The sequence below is a fragment of the Microtus oregoni genome, unplaced genomic scaffold, assembly GCF_018167655.1.
Source record: "Microtus oregoni isolate MIOR12 unplaced genomic scaffold, Mior012 000161F_ref0000079, whole genome shotgun sequence".
Taxonomy (NCBI): Eukaryota; Metazoa; Chordata; class Mammalia; order Rodentia; family Cricetidae; genus Microtus; species Microtus oregoni.
This window is the reverse complement of record NW_024544816.1, coordinates 614,165-631,682: the sequence shown is the minus strand read 5'-3', so window position 1 is coordinate 631,682 and position 17,518 is coordinate 614,165. Positions and strand designations below refer to the sequence as shown.

General features: G+C 40.2%; 1 protein-coding gene across 3 annotated transcripts; it reads left to right on the top strand.

Moving 5' to 3' along the window:
• The first annotated feature begins 1,539 nt into the window (after positions 1-1,539).
• On the top strand, positions 1,540-16,803 carry Stard4 (StAR related lipid transfer domain containing 4). Of its 3 annotated transcripts, none has more exons than XM_041647163.1 (6): positions 1,540-1,605; positions 5,895-6,009; positions 6,852-6,901; positions 9,608-9,734; positions 10,971-11,085; positions 12,457-16,803. In XM_041647163.1, the coding sequence occupies exons 2-6, from the start codon at positions 5,905-5,907 to the stop codon at positions 12,684-12,686; spliced, it is 627 nt and encodes a 208-aa protein (XP_041503097.1). In that variant the 5' UTR covers positions 1,540-1,605; positions 5,895-5,904; the 3' UTR covers positions 12,687-16,803. The 3 variants fall into 3 exon arrangements, with proteins under 3 accessions (XP_041503097.1, XP_041503096.1, XP_041503098.1); XM_041647162.1 differs by having other exon boundaries at positions 1,566-1,701; XM_041647164.1 differs by lacking the exon at positions 1,540-1,605 and adding an exon at positions 1,622-1,752.
• Positions 16,804-17,518: the final 715 nt, after the last annotated feature.

Below are 17,518 nucleotides of genomic sequence, written 5' to 3'. Positions count from 1 at the left end.
TTCTAGATTTATTGCTTACAGTTGAGAAACTGTTGGCATACTGTTTGAGAAAACTGTTCTGCCTTTCCTTTGATATGTTCATATGTTAAACTGCATGATTGGCTTGCCAGGGAAATATATTTTATACCTTTAGGATAACTTTCCACGCAGTCATTCAAACTTCTTATACGTGTCTCTTTTATATTTTAACATTAGATGATAACCTTATTTTCTCATTTTTCAAACTATTTGAAAGGCATTTCTGTCTGTTGCCCTGTATGCTGCACTCTCTCTGTATGTGTAAGGACGGTGGTAATAGCACATGCCTATTATCAGATATTATTCCGGATTAAATAGGTTAGCAGGGGTTGGGTTCCCAGCATCTATACAGCAGCTCACATGGTTGGTCTCTAACTCCAGTCCCAGGGGATCTGATAGCCTCTTCCAGTCACCTCACCTCGGTGGGCACTATGTGAACCACACACCACACATGTAGTGCATAAACATACATGCCTGAAAATCAATCATACACATGAACCACCACAACAAAAACCTGTAAACTTTAATTTAAAAAAAAAAACCTATCTTAGGGGACTGGACGATGGAGTCTGTAAGGCATGAGAATAACAAGTGGCGTTAAGCGATTCTTTAGCCATGGTAATTTAAATTTTTACACGGTTTTATTGATTCTTACTGCAGGTGTGTCAAAAATTATGACTGCAGCCCTTCCCGCTGGGCTCTCTTAGTAAATGCTGCGGTATCTTAGTAAATGCGGTCTCTAAACGACCTGATCTTCAGGGTTCAGACTTGCAAGAATCCCATCGGATGAATCACTTCACAGCTACCAGCGTGACTGTCCTCTTGTCAGAGTGTGAAAACCAGAACATTGAGGTTGGTAAACTCAGCTGCCAAACACCTCTCCTCTCCTTTCAAGGATGCTCTTTGAACTCCCTTATCTGAAGACAAGAAAACCGTTTGGCTTAAAGGTCAATTTGCACTGTGGTTGCACTGTTTAGTGTTCCTCGCCAGCACCAGGCTAGCCAGTCATTAGGGAGAGGGGTCTTCCTAGCAGGGCGTGGGGGGACTCTGCTCAGCAGACTTTGCAGCCTGCCTTAGCGGGACCCAACTGGGGATCTTCACAACGGAGACTCTGGGCCCTTCTCCCTCACCATCATTTCTCATTTGTAATTTCTCCCAGCAGCCTCGCACAAGCGTTTCACAACCAACTAGCCGTGGCCCCCTGGCTCTGCTCCAAGCCCACAGGCAAACCCGCACAGCCAGGGAACTCTGGCTCGGGCCAGCCCAGACGCACGCGGAATCGGTCCATCCTCGGCGGCCAATCGGCGCCCCTCACGCCGAGGCGCCAGCCAATCCCAGCGAGCACACGTTTCTCTGCTAACACTTCCCGGAGGTCCCAAGGGTCCGCGCCGGGCGGGGCTGAGGGCGTAGCCCGCCGCGACCTGAGCGGCCTTCTGCCTTCTGATTGGCTGTAATCGGAAGGCACCGCGCGCCCATTGGCTGCACCCAGCCGCGCCTGGGCGGGCTGGAAACCAGCTTGCTGAAGCGCGGGGTTGCAGGAACGGCGAGCCGCTTTTTCCAGGACTTGGAGCTGCCTGGCATCCTCCGGTAAACGGCCTGGAGGGAAGGAGAGAGGGCGGCGGAGCCGGACCGAGCGTTTCCTGGCCCCGCAGAGGGGAGAGGGGTGGCCGACTCTGGTTGCGGGTGAGAGCCCAGCGGGACGAGAGCCGCCGCCTCTTAAGGACCGCGAGCCGAGTAGGCCTCAGTTTCCCCGTCTGTTAAATGGTGTTGGCAGGGCACCTAGGGCTGTAGGGGAAGGTCCTGAGGGCGTGCTACGCGGAGACTCTGCCGTGGCCCTCGGAAGAGGTGCAAGGGCCATTTCCTCTCCTCGAGCCGAGCTTCGGTGGGGACAGGGCTCGCAAGAGACACTTGGTCAGTGCAAGTCCATGTTGTAACTCATGGAAGTTACTGCTGCGGCTTTCCTTCCTAGCCGCTCAGGGAAGGTTATTTGAGGTTTGGGGGTTCGGGAGCTAGGAAGACAGTTATACACAGCGTGGCGGTCAGGTTTTAATGTGAAGTTTGTGGGAGTCTGCGGATCAGCTTTTGTCGTTTTGTGTCTCAAGAGTGATCTGTAACCTCAGATCAAAGAGCCTGGCTTGGAGCTCTTGTTTCCTCACTTACCTTTGCAATCTTGAACTAATAATTTCTCTTTTCCCTTGCGGCATTCCCTTTATGTAAAGGGGTGATAGTGACAGCAGGGGCTCACAGGGTTGTCGTGAAGAGCCAAGGGAACAGCACAGTGTAACGTATCAGAAAGACTAAGCTCAGAATAGGACGTTACGACTTCCAAAACTATTCTACAAAAGAATTAGGAGCATTCAGGAGTTGGGCACTAAATTACATTCAAAGCTAAGGCTGTGGCATCATTAGAATGTAAATATTGCAGGTTGAAAAGAGTGTTGGGGTGAGCACGTGAAAGGCGATTTTGTAGGTACACCCTGCAGAAGTATGCTTGCATGCCTCATGCCCCTCTACAGACAAGGGCCAGTCTCAGAAATGGAAAGCGACTGCACTTGACTCGAGTTAGGAAAGTTGAATTAGTGGCTCAGGGTAGGCTGGAGATAGAGCATCTGTTAGCATTTGTAGGGTTAGGATGTGTGGTGGGCTAAGGCTTTAGTTTGCAATCTTGTCGAAGAAAGTTTGTGGCTTGTTAAAGTGACCTGATGCACATAAAAACTGTATTAATTGAATAATGGACGATTAAAAGTTATGATACCAGAGAGTCTTTGTAAGTGTTTTAAACTACAAAAGAATAAGTAGCTATGGGGTTGTTTAAGGTATTTTTTTTTCAAAATTTTGTGCACTGGATGTATGTGTGTTTGCAGGTGCATACGTGACAGGGCTCATGTTGTACATGTAGGTGGCAGAGAACAGCTTGGGGGAGTCATTTTGGGATCAGACTAAGGCACATTTAATCACCCAGCTGTTCTGCAGGTCCTAAAATGCCTTGTGTTAACCTATTGCCATTTCATCTTGGCATATAGTTGAGAATAACTGGAATTTCGTTACACAAGTCAAGAAAGCTTTCAGAAGCCCCAATAGTTTCTGTTCAGAAATATGGACATAGAAAACATAAAGGTTAATTTCAAAAAAGATATAAAGTAGACGATAATTAATACTTGGTCTGAGGACTGACAGGGTTTTATGACTTCTCGTATGGAGTTGTTGAAGTCTGTTTAGTTGGGTGGTACCTCTTATTTTGATATTGGTTATGGTTGCAGAAATTTCTGATGTAAAGGTCAAGAGAATGAAAATTTAAGTAAAAAGAAATTCAGAGTGGCATTTGAAAGTATTTCCAGGCTGCTGATTGCAGGAGGGCAAACTGTGCTTTGTTTTCAGTTAATCGAAGCACTTGACTTTATCAGGGGAAAGCCAGAACCTTCTCAACCCCAGTCTGAGCTCCCCTCATTCTAGAGTAAGTTTAGCCAGGTGCTCAGACACACACAGCGAACTAGACAGTGACCGCCATTCATTCTGAATTTCCATGCAGGAACACTTCAGGTATCCAAAGAGAACCTTTGTGTTATATTTATGTCAGTCTCTGGTTTCTTCCTTCAGCATCCGTAGAGAGACTGTTAATCAGTCTCTAGAGTTGTAGCTTTGTTAGTGCCGCAGAGATTTATTACAGATAGAATAAGTCAAGTTTTTAAGAGCAAAAGCTGGGTTTTGCCTGTTTCCATCATGTCAGAGCTGGGTCCTGGCAAGTAGTGGTAGACTTTCTTGAGAAGCTGTTCATTCCTTATGGGAACCACGGAGACCCTCCTTGTTCAGAAGTTCAAAGATGACCGGTGTAAATAGCAATACATATTTTATTCATTGGGTTTCTGCATCATGCTAGTCAGAGCACAACCCTGAACAGCTATATTTTATATTCCTAAAGATTATGCAGCTAAATGGTAGAATATAAATGAATAATTATAGCATGGCTCATAAGAAAACACTGGTGGGCAAGCTAGCCCAGTTTATGAGGCAGTTCATCAGAAAAGAATAGAAATTATGCAGCGAAGCCCAGCTACACACAAGCAATACCAGACAGCTTGAGATTGCGTTGGTGACGAGATGGGAATGATTGCCAAGATAGATGTCTTTCAGTGCCAGACTCTCATCTTTATAGGTAGTTTGTACTGCTTACATTTCTGGGCTGGCTTTGTATAAAGCTAATGTTTGGTCATGATAATAGCAGCTTTCCATTTCGTTTGATTTCTATCAAATAATTTTGAAAAAAAAAGTTTCTTATCAGCTCCCCACAGAAAGCCAGCAGGAGGCCTCTGGGTTTACAGAATGTGGTCGAGTCACAAGGATCCAGTACTGGGTGCATTTCTTTTATAAGCTCTCCAGGAATTTGCACTTGTTTGCACCGCACCCTTGAATAAGGTGGCAGTACTGGTTGTGAAGTTGGCGTGTTCTTGAGTGGCAGTGGTAAACTTTTGGAATGAGCTCATCCACTTTAGGGCTAGGTGTGGTCTATACTTACAAAGTTTTTTTTTTTTTTTTTTTTTGATTTTTCGAGACAGGGTTTCTCCGAAGCTTTTGGTTCCTGTCCTGGAACTAGCTCTTGTAGACCAGGCTGGCCTCGAACTCCCAGACATCCGCCTGCCTCTGCCTCCCGAGTGCTGGGATTAAAGGCGTGCGCCATCACCGCCCGGCTACTTACAAAGTTTGTATCACTTTTATGGCTCTCAAGTTTTAGGTTATTAAATTTTTCATGTATACTTTCTCATCTTTTTACTTTAGTATTGGAGGTTTCTAAACTCTACAATGTGCTGTTTAAATACTGGCTACAACTTTGATTTATTTCTGTAACCTTTAGTTTTTAGATAAATAGTTCTGAGCCCTGGTTGGAAGACAGAATTACTAATGAAGTCTTTCCTGGTTTTGTTTTTCGCGATTTGATGGTTGATATTGGGCAACTTTCCTCTGTTAACCTTTTACCGGGATGGAAAGAGTAGGGATGATGTAGGAATTACGCAAAGAATTGATATCTTGGCAGCAAAAGATGATAAAGGGATAGCAGATTTTGTATGTGGGGAAAAGTGTCAACAGTGACATTAAGAGCCGCAGTGTTCTAGGTGAGAGTTAGTGCTACGACAATGACCTTCGCCCTGTGACTGAGGTGAGGTGGTTAAACAGTAGAATTGTGTGGCAATAGCAAATCAGCTTCAGATCCTGCCCAGCACTGTGAGGAATGAAAGGAAGCAATCAGAGTAACTTGCAGAAGTCTGTGTTGAGGACTGGAGTTTTGACGGCTTTTGGCATTGCACGTTGTTAGTCATGCTAAGATTTGGAATCCAGCAGTCCAGGCAGAGAAATCCCAAGTCCAGAGATCAAAAGTCCTGATGAGCATAAACCCCTTGGAAATAGAACCCTAGGCAATGGGGAATGGCAGTGTGGATAGGAATCTTTATTAATCATTGAAGGTGATTCCCAGCCTTTTGGCTTGAGACTCTAAGCTCAATGTCATTTTAATCGTAAATTGCTAAGATAATGCTGGGCACCTTCAGGCTTTGGATGTGGACTTGGGCTCACTGGACAGCTGAGAATTAGAGGGATGCTTGAGCACAATAGCCACCTCCTCCCTCTTCTTCCATCTGCCTCTTCTTAGTATTTTCTATGAGGGATTCTAACAGCAGAGAGTCTGCTGTCCCTGCTATGGAGCATTCCTCTCAAGCTCCCAGGGAAAATTTCTACCCGGCTCTTATTCTCAGAATTTCTGATTAGTTCCTTGGGAGTGGGGTGCAGTTGCAGCTGTCTTTTAGAGCTCCCTCAGGAGAATTCATTTGAATAAAGATTTGACTCTCTCCAGTATTTGCTGATGCTAATCTTGGTTTCTGTAACAGGAAGATCAAGATGGAAGGCCTAACTGATGTTGCCTCTTTTTCAACTAAACTTCAAAACACTCTGATCCAGTATCATAACATTGAAGAAGATAAGTGGCGAGTTGCCAAGAAAATGGTAAATATATGTAATTACTGTTTGAATATTTAGCATATGGCCAATGAATTGTCTGATAACTTTTAACAGATCAGGCGAATACAGATGAAAAATGATGTGCTGAATGATTCTGTAGATGAGATGATGGGTCGCCTTACCAAGGAAGGAACTCATTAGCTCTTTTCTTGTTGGACTTTATAATCGGTTCATAGAGCAGGGAATGGTTTTCCAAGCCAACAAAGAAAGAGTTTAAGCAAGGTTGGTCATTGAAAGTCTGTACGGAAGTCAGATGTGTCAAGCATTTGTGAGTGGGCAGTTAGTGTTCCTCTTTACCATGTAAGTGTTGGGTGGCGGAGTGTTAGAGCCAAACCTCGAAGCAGTGCCTTCTCTTGTTCTCTAGTTAGTTTCGTATTTAGAGTCAGTTGGGAAATGTTGGGTGGAAATGTAAGAACTACGTCAAGGTAACATAGTCAGAATAAATGTAAATTATTTAATTTAGGCATGTACAGTTTGAGAATGAAATATTTAATGTTCCTAATGTCATAGGCTGAATGTATCAGTAATAGTAAATAGCTAAAATTAGAATGAAGCAAATAATAGCCACTAATATAGTTCTGCTATTGAATTTTAAAGTCTTTAAATCGCTAAGCTACTAAAAATCTTTAAGGTGCATAATATAAGTACAGTGATACAGAAGACATTCAAACACAGATTTCTTTGTGGCATAAGTAACTACTTGTGCTGAGAAATTACTTAAGTTGTTTTTTAATGCAAAGTTAAATGCTCTAAACTTACAGAAATAATTTTGTGCAAAAGGTTCCACCTATGTGATTACCACCATATAATGTTTTTATTTTTTCTAGAAAGATGTAACAGTTTGGAGAAAACCCTCAGAAGAATTTAATGGGTATCTGTAAGTAAATTCTCAGTTTTATAATTCATACATTATCTTACATGATCACAGTAGAATTTAGTTTTTATTTTTATAGTTTTAAATTTTATTAGAAGCAAATTGGCCATATAAATTCAAAGCCTCCAAAATGGCCAAATATTTTGTGGACTGTGTTAGTCATAAATAATAGCGGTAGGCAAATAAAAATCTGAATTTCTTAGCATCGCATCCATGACCCTTCTAATCGTCTGCATTGCTAAGTGTTAATAGAACTTTTTAAATGACTCTTTTGAGACAGGGTGGTCATGTGACAATTTCTGCTTCAGTTTTCTCAGCCCTTGAGTTCCTATCCCCAGCTAGCATTCGGTTAAAAAATTCCCCTGATGACCCCATCAGTAAGATGGTAGTAATTTAGGTGTTTGATGTTTCATCATGGCATTATTATGAATATTAAAAACTAGGCATCTTGATAGTAAACTATGAAAATATCTGTACTTGGTACAATGTTGGTTGCCTTTAAAAAATGTGTTTAAAAGATTATTTAATGATATAAAAATTGTTTATACTATAATGTAAAATAGATGAATACTCAGCACAACCATAGGCTTATTTAAAATATGTTTTTATTAAAATGCTTTGCCTAAGACAAAATTTATCTCTAAATAGTAGTATTATGAATAACTTTTGTTTTTCTTTTTAGTGTTATAATTGAACATGAATTATGCCTGTAGTCAAAAAAGTCTACTGATTTTCTTTAAAAAAATCAGAATGGATAGTTGCCACATGGAGTTGAAATAAAATGTTCAAATCCTTAGGGCTCAACCTTTTTTAAAAATGAAGCTGCTGGGCCACTGAGTATGTGCAGAATGTCTGAAGTACTATGCCAAAGATACTGTTTCCAGAAAGATGAGTTGTACAATATTTTTGATATGACAGGGAGATTGGAGTTGGATCAAGCGTTGTGAGCAATTTGGGAATTAACCTTTTAGGTCAGTTGTTCCCAGCTGGGATTGAAAGGCATAGAAAGAGCTAAGGGAGCGCTGTGCTGTTGAGACTCTAGGAAGAATAAGAAATGAAGGGCTGATTCATATTCTAGGCAAAGTAACTGTCTCTGCTACTTAAATATGGATGAGACATTTACTTAGGGAAGAGGTTGTGTCTCCACAGCTGGAGCATCAAGCTTGTGGTGGGAAATCATGCTTCTGAAGGAGCCTCATCTCTGTACAAAGGACCTCTGCCACCTCCCATGCTTCCTCTCTGGGTCCTCACAAGGTTTTGAATTTACTGGAGTAACATTGAGAAAGATGGGAATGACTAAATGAGAATTTAAGAAAGGGGCTTTACCAGGTTTGCAAGTAGCTTCTTGGAGTCCTCTAGGTTGTAGATAAACTTGTGACAGTCTGCAGCTCTCTAGGGAAATCCTGTGCCATTCTCAGATTCATAATCAAAGACATTTTAAGTTTACTGTATGGCAGAGGGGTGAATTAAATGGTATCTTGTTAGTGTGTATTTGATTGCAGTGACACTGAGGGTATTTATTGATGTTTATGGTTGTCTTAATGTGTTTTGCCCATCTTTTGTTGGATTATCATTTTCATTAATTTTAAAGGAATTGTACACATATAACTTCTCTAAGTTTGTATCCATTTATATGTATTATACATACCTTTTCCAAATCTGTGACTAAAAAGTTCTTGAAAGCCACTGTAGTCATGTATGGGTGTAATGGGTATAGTTTCTGACTTTACAAGGAGACAGAGTCTCACAGCAGATGCCCAGTTCCTCCTTGGCTCTTACAGTCTTTCCTCCCCTGCTGTAATGATCCTTGAGCCTTAGGTATAAAATTTGTTTTGTAGATGTATCCCGAAACTTGAGCTGAACAAGTACAACAACATGCCAAAGTGAATGGGGAAAGCCCAGGAGGCCTCAAACCTGTACAAAGAACTACAGGCAACCAAAGAATGCTGAGAGGGGGAGAAATAGTCTTCTCCTGGGAACAGCATGTCAATTGTTAGCCAGCACCAAATGGTCAGCCCTGCAACATACATGCAAGTAACATGCAGACTAAGCAGGTTATATTTAGGAATAAATATATGCATGTAACAATTAATGAATTTGAAAGAGCAATGAGGTATACGGAAGAATGTGGAGGGGGAAGGGAAAAGGAAAAAGTCAGGGTAAAAATACATACACTAATTAATGTTGAGAATAACTAAGAAGAGGACAGTATTACATGGGAGTTTTGGAATGTCCTGTAGACTAGAGCTATATTATAATGTGAAGGGCCATCACTGTTTATGATGACATAGTATAACCTTCAGTTTTCTATTTCTAATTTGAGGACAAAGGACAAATTTTAAGAAAGTAATTTCTAGGACTTTTATTTATTTATTATTTATTATTTTTTTTAAAAGATTATTTATTATGTATACCAGTATTCTGTCTGTCTATATGCCTGCAGGCCAGAAGAGGGCACCAGATCTCATTACAGATGGCTGTGAGTCACCATCTGGTTGCTGGGAATTGAACTCAGGACCTCTGGAAGAGCAGTCAGGGCTCTTAACCTCTGAGCCATCTCTCCAGCCCTAGAACTTTTATTTATTAAACTAGCTGTTAGGATATTTTTCCTTTATAAAAACTCCATTAAGTTTTCCTTCTATTTTCAGTCTTAGCTCTGTACTGAAAGTTTTCATTTGGATAGCCTTTATTTGTTTCCTTGTTCTCCAGCTACAAAGCCCAAGGTGTTATGGATGACATCGTCAATAATGTGATAGATCACATACGCCCAGGGCCCTGGCGCTTGGATTGGGACCGGTTAATGACTTCACTGGATATTTTGGAGCACTTCGAAGAGGTATCTGTTTAGGAAAAGTACTACAATTTCCTGGGGGGAGGGGTGAGAGAGAGAGCTATCACGCATGTGAGTGACAGAGAGCGATCACACGTGTGAGTGTCCACATTTGTACATGCTCGCGTTACTGCGATAATTTCTTCACGAGTAGTAATCATAGCAAAGATACCGTAGGAGAATCCTGTGCTGCCTTCTAAGAGCACAGGTTTTTCCATTTGATTTTATTTGTTCATTCTTTTTTTTTTCTTTTTGAGACAGGGTCTCACTGTATGACCCTCACTGGCCTAAAACTTGCTATGTAGACCAGGCTAACCTCAAACTCAGGGACCCACCTACTCCTATCTCCCTGGTGCCGAGATTAAAGTTGAGTTTCCTAATTTTGGTGAGTGTTAGTACTGAGTTGTTCCCAGTGTACCTCTCCCTTTCTTGCTTATGAAAGTCTTCAGCGTCTTTCATTGTAAAATTTTGGTTAGGGTCTAAAATCTCCAAGTCAGAAGAAAACACCACCCCTGTATTTAGGTTTCTAGGCTGAATATAAAATTTCCAATTATAGCCGGGCGGTGGTGGCGCACGCCTTTAATCCCAGCACTCAGGAGGCAGAGGCAGGCGGATCTCTGTGAGTTCGAGACCAGCCTGGTCTACAAGAGCTAGTTCCAGGACAGGCTCCAAAACCACAGAGAAACCCTGTCTCGAAAAACCAAAAAAAAAAAAAAAATTTCCAATTATATTAAATTAAAATCAAAGACCATAGCTAATTGGATTAGCCATCTCTAATTGAGTAGAGATTTATAAAAACATTGCCTTAAATACTAGACAACTGTTTAGTCAAAGGGGCTTGTTACCTGCTTTTATTTACTTCTTACCATACTTGATTTTTTTAAGTCAAAACATAACATATTTGTGGATTGTTTTTTATCTTCGAAGTTCAGAAACAGTTTGTACCCGTACATTCTGTATATGTACTGGGCTCATAGAATTGACTGCATTAATTGGATTAGCCATCTCTAATTGAGTAGAGATTTAGATACTGAAATGTCTCTGTATTTTTATGAATCATCATCATGTTCTTACAATTGCCTTGACATTTAGAAAAGAAATTATCCTTTTTGGAGCCACTGTAGGAATTGCTATTCTTATACTAAAACATTTTGAGTGAATGTCAGTTCTTACTAGAGACTGATCTTGGTATGTGACTCTCGTGTCCGATGGTAACCCCAGTCTGACCTTCTGTCTTCCTAGAATTGCTGTGTGATGCGTTACACCACTGCTGGCCAACTTCTGAATATTATTTCCCCAAGAGAGTTTGTTGATTTCTCCTACACTGTGGGCTATGAAGAAGGACTTTTATCCTGTGGTAATTACCTAAAACTCTTGTTCCTTCTTTAAGTCTACTTCAGATATTTAAGTTTTTATCCTGAGCCTTTCCATATAAAGTATATTTTTAATCTTCATTTATTGCAGGTTTTTTATTAAATGCTAAATTCTAGGCATTAAATGACAGATTAAATATCATAAATCTATGCCAATCTATATTAGTTGAGAATATATGTTGTTTCATATTATCATGGGGGATTTTTTTCATTTTTGTATTAATTAAATTTGTTCCTTGACAGTTTCACATGTGTACATAATGCACTCTGACTGCTCTTCCTCTCTCCCTATTATTACCTTGTCTACCCCAGACTTTTCCCTATATATCTTGTTCTCACATTCTAGCTCCTCATTTTGTGTGGAGCCTGGTAGACTCAGCAGGGGGCAGACAGTTGACAATGGCTCCTCCTTTCCCAGAGTCTGTCAGTGTTAACAGTAAGGAGTAGGGTCCTATGAGCTTCTCTTCCCTCAGTTGTTGACAGGCCAGTCTTATGTGGAGCCCGTGAAGATGGCTCCAGTTGTGATTTCAAGACTGCAGTAATTGTATTGAGCTTAGAGGATGGCGTTTTGCAGCCCTTCACTCTTGGTTTTGCCTCTAACTTGCCCCCCCCCCACTGGAATGTCCCTGGGTCTTTCAGGTTAAATGTCATGTTTAAAGGATGAGCCCTCAACCGTTTCCGATCACTTGTTATTCCCAGCTATGTAATATCCTCTACTTAGAAAGGGATCCAATAACTGATACTTCATTCCAGGTTTCTAAAAGCAGTTTCTTGGTATACATATATGAACATGCACATGTATATAGTAGAATATATATATATATATATATATATAATTTCCTTCTTTGAATTATGTTGTATTTTTTATTTAACTACTACACTGAAAGCCTCCTGTTTTTAAAAATATGTAGGTAAATTGATACTTTATTATGTGTAGTATAAACTCGAGTTGTAAGTTGTCATCTGCTTGTTTATTTAACTCGTGAGTTCTTAGGTTGGGGATGGCTACGCCTGCGGGGAATAGTAATGGAACCATGCAGTTTTGTTCTTGTTACTTTGAGGCCCAGCTGCTGCAGCTATGATTTGTAGTTCCCAAGGAGTTTCTAAGATGGTATTATGTCATCTATTCTGAAGGGCTTAGGATTTCCCCATTACCTGTCAACCCTGCACCAGAATTCTCTTTGCTAGTTATTGTTCTCATTTTGCTGTGGTCACTCCTGGGGATTAGGTTTCATTTGTATGGATGAGAAGAAAAGCATTTAAAATAGGAATCTGATAATATTTTTAATGAGATTTTTAGACAAATACTGATTATTACTATTAATGATGTATGTCATTTTAAAATTGTCTTGTAGGGGTTAGTCTTGACTGGAGTGAAACGAGACCAGAATTTGTTCGTGGCTATAACCATCCCTGCGGCTGGTTTTGTGTTCCGCTTAAAGACAATCCAAGCCAGAGTCTTTTGACAGGCTATATTCAGACAGATCTGCGTGGCATGATCCCTCAGTCTGCAGTAGACACAGCAATGGCAAGCACACTAACCAACTTCTATGGTGATTTGCGAAAAGCCTTACGGAAGGCTTAATATGTTCAATTCACAGTGCTGAGGTTTGCTGAGCCTGCTCTTCCCTCAGCTGCATGACCTGTAAATGCCATCAACCCTGTCTGCTGCGCAGCCCATAGAAGTGTTGGAGGTGTTTGGGGCTCCATAGTATAATCTCATTTTATATTAAAAGTGAGTAGCTATGTAAATAGTGCATTTACACTTTTTTAAGCTTTTCTTTGCACTTGTTTGGTTGTGGAAGTGTGTCTAGGAATGGGAAGGATGAAATACCAAGATTTAGATTCAGTGTTGTCATTCACAGAAGTAAAACTGCACCTCAGGAGGAAATTTTTGGCTGCTTAAAAATTATGAAGTGTGCAAGCACAATGCTATTCATGTTATTTTGGCGCTTTTTGAACATTTTGTAAAATTTTAATGGTTCTTAATTTAACTGTTCTACTTTAGTCTTGGTATGTTATGTGAGTTTGCCAATAGTTTGGACAAAAGGAAAAAGTCTTCCATGGTCTGTAAAGACAAAGTTCATTGTTCATTGACTTGTACTATTTTATGTATTAGAAAGCACAAACAACAAGGGAATAGCTGTTCTTGTAACCATAGGCACAATTCAATACAGTTTAATTTTGATATTCTTGTACAAAGCTTGTAAAATATACCTGTGTCTTTATGTGCATTTATTCTAGGAGTGACTGAAAACAGCCAGGTCTACACTGGTGGCATCACACTGAACAGTAGTTGATATAGGAAACAGCTAGTGGTGCCCCTCATACCAGCAGAAGGTTGTTGCTAAAAAGTGAAATTCAGTGACTGTTCTACACATATTTCAGTTTTTAAAATATCTCTGAATTTGCAGCTTTGGTCTGGAGCTGTAGCAGATGTATCCTTAGATTCAGCCGGATGCTTAGATGTCCTGAACTATAAATGGGCCTATCTTCAGAGAACATTCTTTTGTGACTGTGACATTCCAAGTCATTCTTTGACTTTTGAGTGTCTACTTAGTTTACTTCTAAAATGGGAATTTGTGGTAACTCCGTGTCTATGTACATGTATTTGTGTTTATGTAAGCACTCCCCGTGAAATGTCAGGTCCTTTTATGTTACCATCTCCACTCTCCACAGCTGTGGTTATGTGCTGCCTTCCCTTTCCTTTGTGTGTCGGTTGGTGGGTTGGTGGTGGTTTGCTTTTCATCTTTTGGCTAGTGTGGAGTAAAGTGGACTCTGGAAGTAACTGCCGGCAGGCAAGCCACAGAAAGGCCCACCAGAGTATATGATGGTTCAGATGCCTGAAGGAATGGTTCAGGGGCGTGGCTGGTCTGCTCCACAGTAATCTTTGTCTGAATGTGAAGTCAGTTTTCCCATTCATTTTGACAGTCAGAAGGGAAATTGGTTTTATTCTTGTAACTGGTGATGAAGATACACATGGAGCAAAAAGGGGCAGTATCAGCATTTCTGGTGGATAATCTCAGAGCTTTTAGGTTGAAATAATGGTTTCAAGACCTGCCAGAAGCAGTTACACAGGATCCTGTGTTATGAGTTTATTAACCACTAAGATCCTTGTCTAAATTGGTTGTAACTTTCAACTGTTAGATTTCTTTGGTACTTTTCTCTTTTGCAAGAGGGGAAAAATTGCAGTTTAGAGTGTCCAGTGAAGACTGTTCATTGTTAACTGTGGCTTCTGTAACTTCATCTGTTTCTGTTGATGTAGAGCACAAGGTCCCATATATACCATTATTTTGCCCCTGATAAAATAACAACAGCTTGGGAAGACTTTGTAACAAGACTGTAAACATGACTGTCAGAGCGATCATTGCCTGAGCCGGGGGCCTCTAAGGATACCAACGCTTGTCCAATGCCACACAGCTAGTGTTCCTTTTGTTCTCATCATCATAGACCTCCTGTGAGTGATCAGGTAATTCACTTCAGGTAATAACCCTGATAGAAATGTTTTCATTGCCATTTTGAGTTCCACAGTGGGTTCAGAAGTTATATCTGAATCCCCTGAACTTTCTGTGTATAAGGTAGAGTTTACATAGTATGCAGCTTACCTGTGGTAAATGTATGATTGCGTACATTTGAAGAGTTGTGCAGCCATCAGCACAGCCCAGCTTTAGAGTGTTTCTGTGATGACATTAGAGCTTGTTTGGTTTTGTTACTGAGAGTAGAGGGGTGTGTATGTGTGTTTGTGTTTAAACTCAGGAACGTTTATATGTTTTAAGTGTGTTATCTCAAGTATTATAAAAATGCTGTAAAGTGGGGAAGATACTAGCATACAGTTAGGTCTGCTCCTTCTATAGCTGTGTTATCACAGAAAAATAATGCAAGCCATATATGTAATTTAAATATCCTAGCAGAGGCTGGAGAGGTGTCAATAGTTAAAGAGCACCCGCTGTTCTTGCAGAAGTCCCGATTCTGTTCCCAGCACCAACATGGAGGCTTATAGCTGTCCATAACTCCAGTTCTGGAGGATCCGGTGCCATCTGGCCTCTGTAGGCACTAGGCATGCACAGAGTGCATATGTGTGTGTGTGTGTACATATATATATGTATATATAAAAACACTCATATACAGAAAAAATACACAGCTGAAATTCATTTTAGCAGTGTTTTCTTTAATTGACTATATCTAAAATATTTCAATATGCAACCAATGTTTTTAAAAAGTTATTGAGATACCTTATGGTCTCTATTAATTCTTTAAAGTAGGATGTGTGTTTTACTGCTGCAGACTAGCCATACTTCAAGCATTCATTAGCCACATGAGGTCTGTACCTATTGTAATGAACAGTTCTACAGTGTGTGTATCATTTGTCTTGCTATAAGGTGAAGTGGACAATTCATAATTGCTTTCTTAAACAGAAACTCTTTATAGCCCAGCCCTTTTAGTGCTTGCTGAATAAGATATGATTTCTTTAGAAATATAAATAAATAAATTACTGATTCTCAGTAAATTAAAAATTATTGCCTCAAAATTATTTTTGTTAAAAGTAACATTTGATAGGACAGTGAAGGAGATGAAAGAATATAGCCTACCATATCACTGTGTCGTTGTTTCCTGTAGTTCACAGCTTGCTAAGGAAAGACTTGCCATAACATCAGCTTCAGTAGACACTGCTGTTTTAAAACAATAGTTTCATCTAAGTGACATCTTGGTAGGGAATACTGGTTTTTGTTGAAATTCTTGATTATTCTTCAATGATTAAAACAATACTCAGCAAAAATAACAGCTGGAGTGTTCTCAGTTCTTTGCTAAGAACCACTGGAGTATTCGCATGTAAACATCAGGATCTCATGCCTGCACACAGGGTGTATTTGAAGTTGGGGTTTCCAGGTGTAAAACTTTAGTCCTAGCTAACAGGGCATTCTCCATTTATCTTCCTTTCTTTTCTACTTGAAGATTGCTTGACTGTTACTTTGTGAATTAAACTAACATCTTGAGGTATGAAATGTCCCCGAGGTTATAGAGAAGAGGAAACACTGCCATCTTTGCCCCTCATTGTCTCTTGGGCTATTAGAGCTGAGAATTCCCTTTGTTGTGGATGGCAACTTTCTTGCCTTTCTGAGAGCATAGTAGCATCTTTAGGATCAGTTGCTAATTCCCTTTAGTTAAATGGATGTTGTAGTTTCTGAACCCAGTAGAAAAGGTAACAGAGCCAGAGGCGCTGATGGAAATCTGGATTTGATGAGGGCTCCTTTAAAACTTCTGTGGGCACTTGTCTAGCCCCTTTCCCCTTCCTTCATTTCTTCTGCTGTGAGGCTAAGTCCTGGTGCATGCCAGGACTAAGCTACACTTGTGGCCCCTAAGTGATCTCACTGGACTTGTAGAAGTATGGGATGGTGAGATTTGATCATAGAAAAAACATGAGCTTCATTCTAGAGCATGTGACTGGACTTACAATTATTTCATTATTGTGTTTCCAGAGATTTTATACATACTGTTATGTATTAAAATTCATCTCTTACAGTCCAACAAATGATGTATTGAGACCATTTTTAGGAAGCTTATTATTTTGTGAAGATATATATATATATATATATATATATATATATATATGGCATTAGAATAAAGAACTATGTTATAAATAAAATGTATTTATTTTTAAATTATAGTGGAGTATATCTGAATAAAGATTTCTAGACACTCTTGTTTCTGGTCATTGATCTTGTTTGTGTAAGTTACTTTCACCTTAAGCACTGACCAAATGCTTATATATCTGAATTTAGATAATGTTATTTAAACACTTGAACTGTTTAAAAACAAAAATACAAGCCTGGAAAGTAAAGTTAGCAGATCTGCCGATGTCTCATAATATTAGCAACAAACAATACTGTTAAATCTTTATTTGCAATTTACAGCCTTACATATCTATAACAACATACCTGAGGAAGTTAACTGATTAAAGAGGAGGTTTATTTTGACAAGCAGGTCTGAAAGTTCTAGTCTAGCATCCAGTAGCCTTGTCTTGGACCTTTGGTAATGGCAGCATACTAGAGAGGTAGCATGTGCTGGGAAAAAACAAAGAGACAAAACCCTGCTTGTCTCCTGATCCAGATAATGAAGAGAGGAAAAAGACCAGAGAGTCCCATGTTCCCCTAGAGTTCCCCAGTGACCTGTGCACCTCCCATTAGATGTCACCTCGGAACCACTGGGACCAAGTTTTAAGTACATGGACCTTTGTGAAGGCCTTCAGCTCTTACGTAACAGGGCCAGTTGGGCACATCCCAGTAATTGTGCTAAGTTGACTAAGGGCAGTGAATACTTTAATTTGCAATTGGAAGTGGTTACTAAGAAAACCCATTATCTAGGTTATTAAAGAGCAGCTAGGGCTGGCGTAGTATGTAATGGGAAATACATGACTAT

Bases quoted from the DNA above. Each gene is read 5' to 3' on its own strand.
- Stard4 (XM_041647163.1), top strand. From the start codon at position 5,905: ATGGAAGGCCTAACTGATGTTGCCTCTTTTTCAACTAAACTTCAAAAC. The intron at 6,010-6,851 runs GTAAATATATGT...TATTTTTTCTAG, and splicing joins GGCGAGTTGCCAAGAAAATG to AAAGATGTAACAGTTTGGAG. The intron at 6,902-9,607 runs GTAAGTAAATTC...CTTGTTCTCCAG, and splicing joins GAAGAATTTAATGGGTATCT to CTACAAAGCCCAAGGTGTTA.